Source organism: Neoarius graeffei, chromosome 4, assembly GCF_027579695.1.
Source record: "Neoarius graeffei isolate fNeoGra1 chromosome 4, fNeoGra1.pri, whole genome shotgun sequence".
NCBI lineage: Eukaryota > Metazoa > Chordata > Actinopteri > Siluriformes > Ariidae > Neoarius > Neoarius graeffei.
The window spans coordinates 32,830,841-32,845,670 of record NC_083572.1 but is presented as its reverse complement, the minus strand read 5'-3'; the positions used below and the strand labels follow the sequence as shown (position 1 = coordinate 32,845,670).

General features: G+C 39.3%; 1 protein-coding gene across 3 annotated transcripts; it reads left to right on the top strand.

Moving 5' to 3' along the window:
• The first annotated feature begins 6,619 nt into the window (after positions 1-6,619).
• Positions 6,620-10,425, top strand: LOC132884351 (uncharacterized). 3 transcript variants are annotated; one of them, XM_060918194.1, is made up of 9 exons: positions 6,620-6,720; positions 7,221-7,401; positions 8,625-9,080; positions 9,173-9,226; positions 9,319-9,372; positions 9,458-9,669; positions 9,810-9,969; positions 10,067-10,122; positions 10,228-10,425. In XM_060918194.1, the coding sequence occupies exons 3-8, from the start codon at positions 8,897-8,899 to the stop codon at positions 10,072-10,074; spliced, it is 672 nt and encodes a 223-aa protein (XP_060774177.1). In that variant the 5' UTR covers positions 6,620-6,720; positions 7,221-7,401; positions 8,625-8,896; the 3' UTR covers positions 10,075-10,122; positions 10,228-10,425. The 3 variants fall into 3 exon arrangements, with proteins under 3 accessions (XP_060774177.1, XP_060774175.1, XP_060774176.1); XM_060918192.1 differs by having other exon boundaries at positions 10,064-10,122; XM_060918193.1 differs by lacking the exon at positions 6,620-6,720 and having other exon boundaries at positions 7,074-7,401; positions 10,064-10,122.
• The last annotated feature ends 4,405 nt before the right edge of the window (positions 10,426-14,830 follow it).

Sequence of the window (14,830 nt, the reverse complement as noted above, 5' to 3'; positions counted from 1 at the left end):
ACCCTGCTTCGATTTGGCTTGACATTGACTCTTCTCAGTCTAAATGTCCCCTACGGAACCTGTTGTTTGTGAGCAATCTTAAATCTGTTATAGACTTCTGTACTAAGCCGATCACCCTAAACACGGTCAAAGCCTGGAAAGCCATACGTGCTTTTGGGGGCCATGACCATCTAACATCACCCCTCACTCTGATTTTTGATAACCCTGGCTTTTTGCCTGGTTGTCTAGACCGAGGCTTTAAGATTTGGCACAATAAAGGACTGACAAAGCCAGGAGACCTCTTTAGCAGCCAGACCTTGTTATCATTTGAGCAACTACAGCAAAAGTTTGGTTTCTTTACAAATTAGACAAAATGTCTCATTTGTAAGTATCTAAAAAATGTGAATTTTTTAAATACTTACAAATTAGACATTTCATCACTAAAATGCTACTTTATTAACAAATAGTACCATTTCACATGTTGAAAGAGTCTTATCTTTACAAGTATCTAAGAAACGTATAAGCGTTTTCTATAAGGCCTTGCATTATAACCTCCCTTCTACCTCTAACATTACTAAACAGGCCTGGGAGAAAGATCTAGGCATCATTATTGATGGCTCAGTTTGGCAGAAGGTGTGAACTAATGCCATGAGAATCTCCATCTGCAATCGCACCAAATCCACTCAATTCAGAATTCTGCATCACACTCATATAACACCTGTTTTGAAAAATAAAATGGATTCTCATATGTCTTTGCTCTGCTGGAAGTGTAATGCTGAGACTGGTTATTATTTTCACTGTCTTTGGTTATGTGTTAAGTTACAAAGCTACTGGTCTGATTTTGTTAAATAACTGTCTGTCATATTTGGTGTGCCAATTCAGCTTAATCCCATGTGTCTCCTGCTTGGCTTCCCAGATGCTCATGTTGTAAACACAAAGCACAAAAGACTATTTAACCTGTTGACTTTTGCTGCCAGGAAGAACATCCTGCTCTTTTGGACTAAGGATGCTGCTCCAACCAAAAAGTCTTGGTATAATATCATTATGGAGTGCTTCCCTAGTGAATACATCTCCTGTTTGCTCCACTCCACAGTGGACTCCTTTCACAGGGTCTGGGACCCTTACTTAAAATATATTGGATCTACTTTATCATCTTCTTTATTACAAGGATTTTCAAGAATATCAGACTGAACTTGTGCCCTCTAAATTGGACTTGAGTTTGCTGACAGCTTTCTAACCTTGTTACTCGTGGATGTACATATGTTGCAGCATTTTTCTATTTCAGAGGCAGGAGTAGGTTATGATACCCACTATTACTATGTCAAGTATTTATCTATTTATGTTTCCTGGAGCTCCTTTTCCCAAGTAGTCTTTTTATCTGTCATCTGATGTCCGAGCTGTTTGTTTTGTGTTGTTCAAGGGAAAAATCAATAAAAAAAATATTATTAAAAAAAAATTTAAACTGTTACTGCTTTTTGATCAACAGGGAATGAGTTCTTGGACCAGTTCCATTCAGGATTCTTTGAACGTTGGTGCCAGCTAGTGAACCAGCCTGCATTTCCACCAGTTTTGTGCAGAACCATTATAATCAAGGATACATCATCAGTGGAGGGCATTGCACATTGCACAACAGATGTAAACAGTTGTAGCAAGATGGTGAATCACACTGACTACCTGTGAGCTTTTGTTTTGTTATTGCAGATATTTGTTTTCACCAAAAAATTGATAACTGATCCTGTAAACTGGAGTTTTGAGCAAACACTTCAACCATTGAGATGGGACAGGTAAGCCCAATTTTGCTTACTCTTTTTTCAGATTTTTAGTCAAATTCTATAGCAACAAATATCAGTCAGCGCTTTAGGTTGATTAATTGCAAGTTTCTGGTGTTTGTGCCACTGCTCTAGTAACAGAGGACGTAAAGGGAACGTTAGAATTTGGTTCTCTAAAGGTTAGGTTATAACCAAACCAAAAACTACCATTTAAAGAACGTTCCTTTTGGTTACAGCAAAAACCAAACAAAGGCTAACGTTCCTTGAACTTTTAGGGAACCACTCATATGAAACGTTAGCCAGTAGTTGCACTGCTACCACCACACAACGTTATGCTTGGCTGTTTTTTGGTTGTTCTGAGAACCAGTGCTGACAGTTTTTGTTTCCTTGATATTTTACACTAGGCCAGCCTAGTGTGACATTATTCATTAATTTCTCCTGTTCATTTTTATGGTAGGGCTAAATTGGACCAAAGTGCAAATAGAGTAAAATACAAAAAGGTATTATATTTTTTTAAATTCAGTGAAATGGAGACATACACAAAAATAGGTCTAACTTACAAAGAGTGCAAAGAGTACCATACAAAGTGAATTATATTGCAAGTTGCATTCCAAACGGGGTTCCCCATTCATTGTGTGTGTAGTAGGCAAGAGCCTAATTACCTGATAATGCAAGCCATTGGTAGGCTGCTATTAAGATTCCACATATTAAATGGCCGATTAGCTGGCCATTGCATTTTATCTTTTGCAAACTTGTTTAAAGACAACATTATTGGTGCTGGATTTGGTGGACCCCTTGCATTTGTGGCCTTAAGAAACAATATTTCAAATTATATCCCGCAGTACAACAGTTTTTCCCCCCTAATGATTTGGTATGTTCTCTCCTTTTTCTCTTGGCTATGAAAAACTGTGTGCATATCACTGTATTAGTGCAGCCTTCATTCATTGTTTCTCCATTCATTGTTTTTATAGCACATTAATTGAACCAAAGCTGAAATAGAAAGAGTAAAGTAGGCTACAATAAAATAAGTATATATGTCGCAAGTTGTATTAAGTCAAGTAGACTACAATAAAAAATAAAATGTAGATGTCTCAAGTATTCCAAACTGAGTTTTAAATTCACACAAAAAAACTAGACCAAGAGCAATTAAGCTTAGCCTACTTGCTAATGACAGCCATTCAGAGGCACATGAAATGGCTGGGCTATTAAAGCCATTGTGTGTGCATTCTGGCTTTTTGAAACTGGTTCAACCAGTTTTTGTTTTTGTAACTGACAAAGCTGCTACAGCAACACTTTGCAAATTCAATAGATTGCCATATCTGGGCGCATGCGCACGCTGCGACCGGCAGGGAAAGTTTGGCTGAAAGCTTTGTGATGTTTTTTATCGTGTTTTATTGTTTGTCTGTGTCGGGATAACAACAGCCTAAGTGATAGTAACTGTTTTAGCGCTCCCCACTCAAGCGATATGGATCTTTTACGCGTCACGTCGCTTATTTTGTTATCCCTCCTGTTATACCTGGAGTTCAACTCTGCCTTCCCGGCCAGGTGGCAATACAGCAGGTGTGAGCTGCTGCAACTGAACTTGGTGAGACCAGCTGGCGTGTTGGACATCACGCTCCAGATCCCTGATCTCATACGAAGAACTCCAGAAAATGTTTATGAAAAATCAAGGGGGAACGGGAGAAGAAAAAGGGGGAAGCGCGGTGGAGTTCGGCTGCGCCTGAGGAAGGTGCAGTCCAATCGGCTCCCTCTACCCTCAATCATCATGGGGAACGTCCAATCTATAAGGAATAAACTGGATGAACTACAGGGAAATGCTCGCTTCCTAAAGGATTATAAAGATTGCTGCGTTCTGGTGTTTACGGAGACGTGGTTAACCGAGCGTGACCAGGACGCGGACTTGATGATTACCGGATTTGGAGCACCGCATCGCTTAGATAGGAACAGTGCGGTGACAAACAAAACTCAAGGTGGAGGGGTGTGTCTCTACTTCAACCAAAGGTACTGTACAGCTGTAACCGTGAGAGAGCGGATTTGCTTACCCGACGTGGAACTTTTATCAGTGTCATTGCGCCCGTTTTATCTGCCCCGTGAATTCACCCAGATTTTTATTACTGTTTTGTATATTCACCCTGCAGCACACGCCCCCTCCGCTTGTAAAACTGTGTATGACGTTGTTCAAAGGCTTCAATCAATATCCCCCGAATCCCCGTCCTTTATATTGGGCGATTTTAACCATGTCTCTCTTAAGAAGACTATTCCGAACTTTCATCAATATGTAACCTGTCCCACCAGAAGGGAAAAGACTCTTGACCAATGCTACGGGTCAGTGAAGGAGGCATACAAGTCCGTCCCACTTGCCTCTCTGGGTCGCGGAGACCACAAGCTTGTGTATCTCATGCCGACGTATAGAACTGTCCTTAAGAGGGAAAAGGTCCACACAAAGGAAATTAAAGACTGGAATGAACAGTCGGTGCAGCGCCTAAAAGCGTGCTATGACTGTACTGATTGGGATATGTTTATTGAAGCATGTGAAGATCTGGATGAACTTGCGGATGTAACGTGCTCTTATATATCTTTTTGCAGAGACATGATTATTCCCTGTAAAAAAGTGAAAATATATTCAAATAATAAGCCATGGGTGACAAAATCAGTGAAAGCCCGTATACAGGCTAAAAAATATGCTTTCAAATATGGGACTGCTTTGGAACTGCACACAGCCACCAAGGACTTGAAAATTGAAATCTTGAGAGCTAAAAGCAATTACAAAACAATGGTGGAAAATAAAATGGTTGCTAACAATTTGGGTTCAGCCTGGTCAAGCATGAAATCCATTGCAGGTATTAGCAACCCAAAGAATGTAAACACTGTTATTCTAGAAGATTTTGACTCTGAAGCTGATCTTGCCAATGGCCTTAATACATTTTTTTGTCGTTTTGATACTTATGATTTTAGTAAAGAACAACAGGAACTTTTCCATAATTTATCAGATCAGGATCATCATTATGAAATAAATAAGGGCTCAGTTGAAAAGGCCCTACGTTTTACCAACCCAAACAAAAGCTGTGGTCCTGACAATATCTGTGGTAGGGTGCTTAGGCTATGTTCTAACGAATTGTGTACAGTTTTTAATTACATTTTTAATAAGTCCTTAAAAAATCGACATGTCCCTAAATGTTGGAAAGATGCAATAATTGTTCCTGTTCCCAAGATTAGGTGTCCCAAAGCCCAAAACGATTTTAGGCCAATTGCTTTGACCTCACTGGTAATGAAAGCGTTTGAAAAATTGGTAAGAAATGTTATTTTAATGAATATCCAGTCCGATCTTGACCCATTTCAGTTTGCATATAGGCCCTACAGAGGCGTTGAGGATGCAACTGTATCCCTGATGAATTTGATTTTAAAGCATTTAGAAGGCAAGGGAGCACACGCCCAACTATTATTTATTGATTTCTCCTCTGCCTTCAATACTATTCAGCCCCATGTTTTAATCGAAAGACTTCTGGAGCAATTCCAACTGAGCAGGAACCTTTTGGGCTGGGTGCTGCACTTTTTAATTAACAGGACACAAAGAGTGCGGGTCAATGGAGTGCTATCTGACCAGATTTCTACCTCCACGGGCTCGCCTCAAGGCTGTGTTCTGTCCCCCCTATTGTTTATCCTGTACACCAATATGTGTCGCAGTAGTCGGGAGGACCGATATATTCTGAAATATGCAGACGACTCAGTTATTGTCAGTCTGTTAAAGGACAAGGACACGGGTCATGGTCCAATTGTTCAGGAGTTTGTAGATTGGTGCGATCAGTCTTTTCTACAACTGAACATCTCTAAAACAAAAAACATGTATGTGGACTTTAGGAGACACACCACTGATAAAGAACCAATTACCATAAAAGGTCAGGTAGTGGAATGTGTAGACAATTATAAATATCTTGGGACCACAATTGATAGTAAATTCACCTTTGTGGCACATTGTGAATCTGGTTATAAAAAGGCGAACCAGCGCCTACATTGCCTAAGAAAGTTGTCATCCTTTAACATAGATAAAAAGCTGCTATCCATGTTTTACAGATGTTTTATTGAGTCAATTCTGTCTTTTAGCCTTGTGTCATGGTTTAGTAACCTACCCCTCAAAAACAGAAATTCCCTGAATCAGATTGTGAAGTGGGCTGGTAAGTTAATTGGAGAACCACAGCTCAACATGGAGTCTCTCTACAGTAGGCAGTTGCAGAGACTAGCGGGGTCTATCTTAAACGATACATCCCACCCACTATATGGTGAATTTCAGCCTCTCCCCTCAGGTCGTAGGTTCCTAATGCCAGCCTGCAAAACTAAGAGGTATAGATGCAGTTTTATCCCCTCTGCTATTAACACATTGAATAGCACATGAGTCCAATATTTTAAGGTTTTCCCCCTGTGATTTTTACACATATTTATATATTTATTGTTTATTTGTCCTTCTTCATATCTTTGCTTGGAGCACTTGTCTGTTTGTCACGTTTGTGCTTTTGTTGTTCTTGTTTTGTTTTGTTATTGTCCGCTGTCACTGTCCAGTACTGGGCTGTTGGTATAAGTTTGCTGTGGGTCAGTATTTTGTTGTCTGTGTAAGCTTTTGCTACTTTTGCCTGCAACCAAATCTACCTTTGAGTACAAATAAAGTTACCTTACCTTACCTTATATAACTCATGAGTTAACGTACACAACGGCATATTATTGTAGCAGTGGACTGAAATTATTAATCTACAAAATATGCGGTATGCCTTTAAGACTGCCTCGCGTGTGTGTGATGTCACGTCCTGTAATAGCTATGGTTAGAGAGCTCATTGGAAATGAGAGGACAACTGGATGTTTACATTTTTGCAGAGGTTTTTTTTTCCCCTGTACACTAAACGAAAAGTCTAATGGCACAGCAATTCAGCATGCATCTATTTGAAAACGTTTCACCTTACGCCTACAGCAAGATCAACTGAAGGTATGTCGATAGTACAGCCATTTATTTAGCATGTTAGCTACCATGATGCCATCCTTTATGGAAAGAATCAAACTCTGAACTACAGTGAATTGTTATTACTAGAGTAATGCTGTAGTGCAGAACAGAATTACTACAGTGTTAGTGCAGTAAATGCTATAGTTTGGATAAAAATAAACGGCATACTGCAACGGCTCTGTACTTTAATCCAGAGGGCAATTTCGTGGACAGGAAACACTGCCGTCCTGCCGCAAGAAAAAAATGTATTGTTTTCGCATAAGGGATATCTGCCTCTATATTTACTAGAATAAATGGTTATTGTTGCAAACTTTATGCGGTAGGCTATATGGGTAGAAAATAGAAATGTATTTTTAGAATGTGGTAGTTTTATATCATGAGAGGGTTCTATGGAAGTCATTTGTTAACATTTTACTATCTAAACGTTTGTATCGCAACGACCGCCCTCAGTTTGAAATGAACATAGACTGCTGATTGGCCACCAGGTTGCCTGACGTGGTGGGGGTGTGGCTGTGAAGACATGGATAATTGGGTTGATCGCAATGAACAGAATCAATTGCTGCTATCTTCGGACGCAGAGAGCACCTTTTGCTTCAACAGCTTCTACTTTGACAACAAAGCTTTGGATTCTACTTGACTACACGACTGGGATTCACTCTTGAAAAGGTAAGATTCATTTTATTGTGGTTAAAGGCTAGTTTATATACACTGTCTCAGGCTGGAGCTTCACTGGATGTGGTGCGCTACGCTTAGTCAAGTTGAGTCAAAATACATGAAGTTGAAAAATAATGGGCTATTTTTAGAATGTTCTCTGTGCTGCCTTTTCTGGTGTAGCTAATTCCACTGATTATAGTTAAGACTTTAATATTATAGTAATAATACTATAATAGCTACTATAAAAGCTAATTCCATTGATTATAGTTAAGTCGTTGACTTAATGCATCCATTGTAGTCCCAGCCGCAAACACAAGTTGCCAACAAGTAATTGCAGAATATTATTTATATATATATATATATATATATATATATATATATATATATATATATATATATATATATATGAGTGATTCCACGCTTATGGGTACTGAAATGGGGACATGAACTTACTTTTAAAAATTCACCTAAAACCATTTCTTTTTTTTACCATCAGGTCACAAAACATGTAATCTTTAATGAATGATATGTTCAAAGATAACTTTAAATTTCTGAGATGTAATAAAAACATATTTATATGCCAAAGTCAGAACGTAACAGAAGTGTTGTGGACATATTCTCAATTTTAACAATGTAGAATTACTTTTTGAAACATAGGAAGGTGATGTTTTAGCAAATATAATTAATAAACATGTGTAGTAGAATAAACATACACATTCTTTCAATAAGATTAACATGGTATATAGCTAGATTGTAATTAATTTGTAACAGACGCGAGATGGACAATCGTAACAGAAGTAATGTAACAGACATCATTTTGGAACTCATAGGCTTGACTTTGGCATATAAATATGTTTTTATTACATCTCAGAAAATTAAAGTTATCTTTTAACATATCATTCATTAAAGATTACATGTTTTGTGACCTGATGGTAAAAAAAGAAATGGTTTTAGGTGAATAAGTTCATGTCCCCATTTCAGTACCCATAAGCGTGGAATCACTCATATATATGAGTGATTCCACGCTTATGGGTACTGAAATGGGGACATGAACTTATTCACCTAAAACCATTTCTTTTTTTACCATCAGGTCACAAAACATATATATAATATTTTATATAATATATATATAATATATATGCAAGTATGGTTGTAAACTGAAACACTGTGCTTAAATTTATGTTGTTGTTGTTGTAATGTTGTATTTAAATTTTCCCCGCTTTTCATTGCAACAGGTACACATTGTTTGCATGGTATTGCATTGCAGCCAATGAGTTCAAAGAGGTTGGCCAGGCAGATCTACACAAAGGAATGGAAGAGGGCGCGGCGAGAGGTGTTGAATGTGCGAGCACTGGTGCGTGCCCAGCTGGATGCAGGAGATGCAGCAAACAGGGCAGAGGAGTCTGCGTGAGATGCAGCAAGCAGGGAAGAGCAGGCTGCGCGAGATGCAGCAAGGACAGGCCAGGCTCTGCAAGAAGCAGAGCAACAACATAATGGACCTCAACACATGCCAGAGATACAACCGGCGGAGATTGAAGAACAGCCTGAGTTCATGGCAGAGCCAACAAGTTCAGTCAGCAGCTCGGAGCAGGACAGCAGCAGTCCCTCAACCCATGTCAGTCCAGCACCCAGCCGTCGGACATTGGAAGAGTCGTACATTGAGGAACAAACATCATCCGACCCAGTTGAGGGTACATTTGCTTTGAATTTTATATTTACTATCTGATTACAAGTTCTTAACCAAGAAAGCAAACACTAACAATTTTCTTTTCAAGAACTTCAGGAATGACCCATGGCGAAGAGGAGGGGGCTTCAGGCATGGCTGCCGTAATAAGGCGTAAGTACTTCATACACACTTGTTGATGTTCACACAGGAAAAGTGTATTGGGTATAAAACTAAAATGAATTTCATCTCAATTCTACCTGTAGTCCTGGAGGAACGAAAGAGGCTCCTATTGAGGACGACGGATGACACAAAAAGAAGTAAGTACTATATACACACATTTTCACATATGACAAGTATATTATGTTCAAAAACTAAAATGAATTCTATCACAAATGTACCTAGCCATGGAAGAGCACATGGGGCGAATGACTAGGAGAATGGAGGCTATGGAAAGGAGGATGGAGGGTATGGAGAGGAAGTCAGAGACATTGGAGGCTGCTGTGGTCTCGAACCCGCCTCAGCCTCCTCTGCAGGAAGATGTGCTGTTGGGCCTATGCAGCACGCTGGAGGAGCTAGACAGGAGTCTGGCTCAACCAGAAAGAAGGAACCAAATAGTAATTAATTGGACATAATTATATATGAAATAAATTGTCATTGGTAATGTATTGATTTGGCTAATGAAAGTAGACCACATAAGCTCTCCAAATTCATTTTCATTGTATACTTATGTTTTTCTTGTTTTTGTTTTTTGTAGAAACATTTCCTTGAACGCCTGGGAGGGGCGAATCCGGGGGCAGCCATTCGTCGCATTCTACGCCAGGTGGCTACCAACAATGTCCTGGCGCAGTACAGCCTGAGGGGGAGGAGAGCAAAAAAGCCTTTCCAGAACGTAACCCTTTGCAAAATTATAACGGGTAAGTGTTCATACATTTTTCAAATCAGTGTTATGCCAAGTTTGACTGAGATTTAAATGTGTAACTTTTTTTTTTTTTAAACTTCCCTGGCAAGAAGGTAGCTGATATTGAGGAGTGCATTGGGCATGCACTGAAGTTTGCACCACACAGATGGTAAATTAAACTTAAGTCTTTTATCAATCGCTGAATATTCACAATAATTAAATGAAACGTTGGCACTAAGTTGGTGTTAAACGTTTTGTTTCTTATTCTTTTTAGGTCAGCTGATCCTCAAGATTGAAGACGTACACCAACTTCTATGCACACGCACCCGTTTTTGGCATTTCTAAAATTTTTCTTATTTTTTGCCTTTATTGTATTTTATTAAGAAATAGTTTTCATAATTGTCTATAGTTGTCAGATGTTTTATAATGTATAATAATGTTGCACTGTGTTGCTGATGTCCTTACCAATGTTGTATTCTTGATATTTTTTTCTATTAAACTTTCTAGTCCTGCAACATTTTCCTGGTCATTCATCACTGCTTATATGTTCTGAAGTAAATAGTTGTCATGCAACCAAAACTTTTACAATGAATTACATACTACAGAAATATGACAACATTATGGTGAGGGAAAGAACATTGGGGGAACACTGAGGGAACCAAACGTAACCAACGAGGTTACTAGAATGTTGTAGGGGAACCTTGTGGGAACCAACACATAATAAACAAGGTTGGGGGAACATCAGGAGCACGTCTAGGGAACCAAACATGTAACCAACAAGGTTATGGGAACGATATGGAAACGTTGAGGGAACAAACATGACATGAACAAGGATAAAGGGACGGTGTGAGAACGGTGAGGGAACCAAATGGGAACCACATGAGTAATGTTCTGGGAACCAAAATTAAACTTTCCTGCCAACCAAGTGACAACCTAAACAGAACCAAAAATGACTTTCAGGGAACGTAGCCGGAACCAAACTGGAACCAAAGGCTCGTGTTCCAGGAACGTTCTGGGAACCAAAAATTGTTAGTAGGGTGAGCGACTGTGCCAAGGGCATCGAGTTGCCAGGCTGATCCCTAAGGCAGATATTATTATCTGGTTTTGAGTGTTTCAGGCCTACACTGTCCCGAGGGCATCAAGATGCCAGGTGGTTCCTGAGGCAGCACATATTGGTCCGCACATTGGATGGTTTTTAGTATAGCAGGGCATCGATCCTGCCTAGGGCATGTTGTTGTATGTTGGCAGCTGGATCCAAAATCTGTCCCTGCTTTGACTGTTAATTTGGCACACTTTGTTCTGAACTGTAAGAAACTTACTTGTCTTTGTTTACTACTGTTATGGAAACTTGCTTGCCTCAAGAGCCAAAGGTCAAGGAGTTGCCGAAAATAGATTTTATTGAATCAACCAAGAAAAGCCAAATCAGTCTGGTGAGTAATCTAATCAATAATGACATAATTTCTCATTTTATACAGTTCTAAAACATCATAGTTCACACCCATTTTGATATCACCAACAATCGTATTGGCTGACATTTCAGATTAACCTTTGCCAGAATTCCATCGTTGTTTTCATTTGCTCAGTACATCTCTCATTATTCATACAATATAACCACAAATATTTCCATGCCATTGACAACATGATTAAAAAAACAAGTGATTTAATAGCACTGATTCATGATACTGGGCAAAAACAATAGTTAACTTTAATTTCTTTTACTTGCTAACTTTAATATAGTCATTCTTAATTAATTAATTTAACAGAATCTACTTTGTTTATTCTTAATAGAATCAACATAATAAATCAATATATCCCAAGAACTCATGCTCCTCACTTTCTCATACTTTCTTGTCGACCGTGTTGACCAAACACTCCAGTACATGAATGTATGATTGAGAACGAACAACACGTAACATAGGATACTTTTTGATAAACTTTAATACATTAACTTGCAAGACCAGCACAACACATACTTAAAACAATACATAATAGAGAGTGGATAATTGCTTAATTCAGGGTGCACATTACTTGATTCAGAATGGTCTTGGCTAGGTCATTACAAGATATAAATAATGCAGGTGTAGAAATTAGAACAATACACAATTCAGAAGGAAACAGGTCAGGATGACTTAGGAGAAATCAACCTCTCAGTAACATCAACCTCAACTCATTTAAAATAACTAGCATATGAGTAGGCTTGGACAAAATATGATTTTGTATGTGATTACACATGAAATATTCCATACTACTAAATTGGACACATGATAAATTGAAGTCTCATTTTGAGCATAACATACATGTGCAAATGCTGAAAATGCATAGCCTATTAATGTAGCAATGTTACAACACAATTATAGGCATGGATTTCTCTGTCTAGTTGTCTGTTTATAATGTTGTACTACACCTGACATTCTAGTCCTGGGTATGACTTTAAACTGCAACCAGTGGTGAGTCTCAGGTCCAGGATGAATTGAGTATTGAGGAAAGCAGAGTTACCCCTTAATCACCATTGCTCCCAGGTCTGCTCTGACCTGGAGTGGTAGCACCTGCCTGGGTCCCAGCTATGGGTTAAATAGCACATCACCAATAAGGCACTGGCAGCAGGGCGCTTTTTGGTGCAATGTGGCAGATGAACCCAACAGGGTCAATGGCACGCCACATGATGGCATGTGGAAGAGCCACTCAAATGGCCAATGGATGGCATCACTCGGCAAGTCATTTGTCACTGCGGGGCAACTTCCAAACCCATCAGGTCTGTGGCACTTTTGTGCACCACTTGGCATCAAGTCTGGAGGTCCAGAGAGACAACACGATGGGGGCACGACATCATTTGTCTTACCTTACTGTGCAAGGTGCTTAGGAAAGAAGAATAAGTCTGGTGCGTTTTCATGTGGGCCTCGTGGCCCATCTGTGTTTCTGCGCAGCCTAATGAAGCAGTCATCATTGCTAGCGATGGACAGCCAATGATGACGACACCTGACTACCTATGCAGACCTAAATTATGTGTGTGTGTTACAACCCTGATTCCAAAAAAGTTGGGACAAAGTACAAATTGTAAATAAAAACGGAATGCAATAATTTACAAATCTCAAAAACTGATATTGTATTCACAATAGAACATAGACAACATATCAAATGTCGAAAGTGAGACATTTTGACATTTCATGCCAAATATTGGCTCATTTGAAATTTCATGACAGCAACACATCTCAAAAAAGTTGGGACAGGGGCAATAAGAGGCTGGAAAAGTTAAACGTACAAAAAAGGAACAGCTGGAGGACCAAATTGCAACTCATTAGGTCAATTGGCAATAGGTCATTAACATGACTGGGTATAAAAAGAGCATCTTGGAGTGGCAGTGGCTCTCAGAAGTAAAGATGGGAAGAGGATCACCAATCCCCCTAATACTGCGCCGACAAATAGTGGAGCAATATCAGAAAGGAGTTCGACAGTGTAAAATTGCAAAGAGTTTGAACATATCATCATCTACAGTGCATAATATCATCAAAAGATTCAGAGAATCTGGAAGAATCTCTGTGCGTAAGGGTCAAGGCCAGAAAACCATACTGGGTGCCCGTGATCTTCGGGCCCTTAGACGGCACTGCATCACATACAGGCATGCTTCTGTATTGGAAATCACAAAATGGGTTCAGGAATATTTCCAGAGAACATTATCTGTGAACACAATTCACCGTGTCATCCGCCGTTGCCAGCTAAAACTCTATAGTTCAAAGAAGAAGCCATATCTAAACATGATCCAGAAGCGCAGACGTCTTCTCTGGCCCAAGGCTCATTTAAAATGGACTGTGGCAAAGTGGAAAACTGTTCTGTGGTCAGACGAATCAAAATGTGAAGTTCTTTATGGAAATCAGGGATGCCGTGTAATTTGGACTAAAGAGGAGAAGGACGACCCAAGTTGTTATCAGTGCCCAGTTCAGAAGCCTGCATCTCTGATGGTCTGGGGTTGCATTAGTGCGTGTGGCATGGGCAGCTTACACATCTGGAAAGACACCATCAATGCTGAAAGGTATATCCAGGTTCTAGAGCAACATATGCTCCCATCCAGATGATGTCTCTTTCAGGGAAGACCTTGTATTTTCCAACATGACAATGCCAAACCACATACTGCATCAATTACAGCATCATGGCTGCGTAGAAGAAGAGTCCGGGTACTGAACTGGCCAGCCTGCAGTCTAGATCTTTCACCCATAGAAAAAATTTGGCGCATCATAAAACGGAAGATACGACAAAAAAGACCTAAGACAGTTGAACAACTAGAATCCTACATTAGACAAGAATGGGTTAACATTCCTATCCCTAAACTTGAGCAACTTGTCTTCTCAGTCCCCAGACATTTACAGACTGTTGTAAAGAGAAAAGGGGATGTCTCACAGTGGCAAACAAGGCCTTGTCCCAGCTTTTTTGAGATGTGTTGTTGTCATGAAATTTAAGATCACCTAATTTTTCTCTTTAAATGATACATTTTCTCAGTTTAAACATTTGATATGTCATCTATGTTCTCTTCTGAATAAAATATGGAATTTTGAAACTTCCACATCATTGCATTCTGTTTTTATTTACAATTTGTACTTTATCCCAACTTTTTTGGAATCGGGGTTGTAGATTATGAAGTAAATTTTTGGTTGTTTTCCGGCTAAAGATTTGTAAGCAGGCCCAGAGACTTAAAGAGAGAAGATAGATATTAAAGAAGTTTCAAGTACACCAGTGTTGGTCTGTCTCCCGAGACGCTGTCTGTGAATGCCCAAAAAAGAACTCTCTCTGAATGTGTGATTTATCTTACCATTACTGATTCTTCCAAAACACTCACTATTTTCAGCAATGTTAGTATGCACCGTCTCTTGAATCTGTTCAAACTC

Excerpts from the sequence above, each read along its gene's own strand:
- LOC132884351 (XM_060918192.1), top strand. The coding sequence starts at position 8,897 with ATGCCAGAGATACAACCGGCGGAGATTGAAGAACAGCCTGAGTTCATG. Across the intron at positions 9,227-9,318 it reads CATGGCTGCCGTAATAAGGC|TCCTGGAGGAACGAAAGAGG; the intron begins GTAAGTACTTCA and ends TTCTACCTGTAG. Across the intron at positions 9,373-9,457 it reads GACGGATGACACAAAAAGAA|CCATGGAAGAGCACATGGGG; the intron begins GTAAGTACTATA and ends AAATGTACCTAG.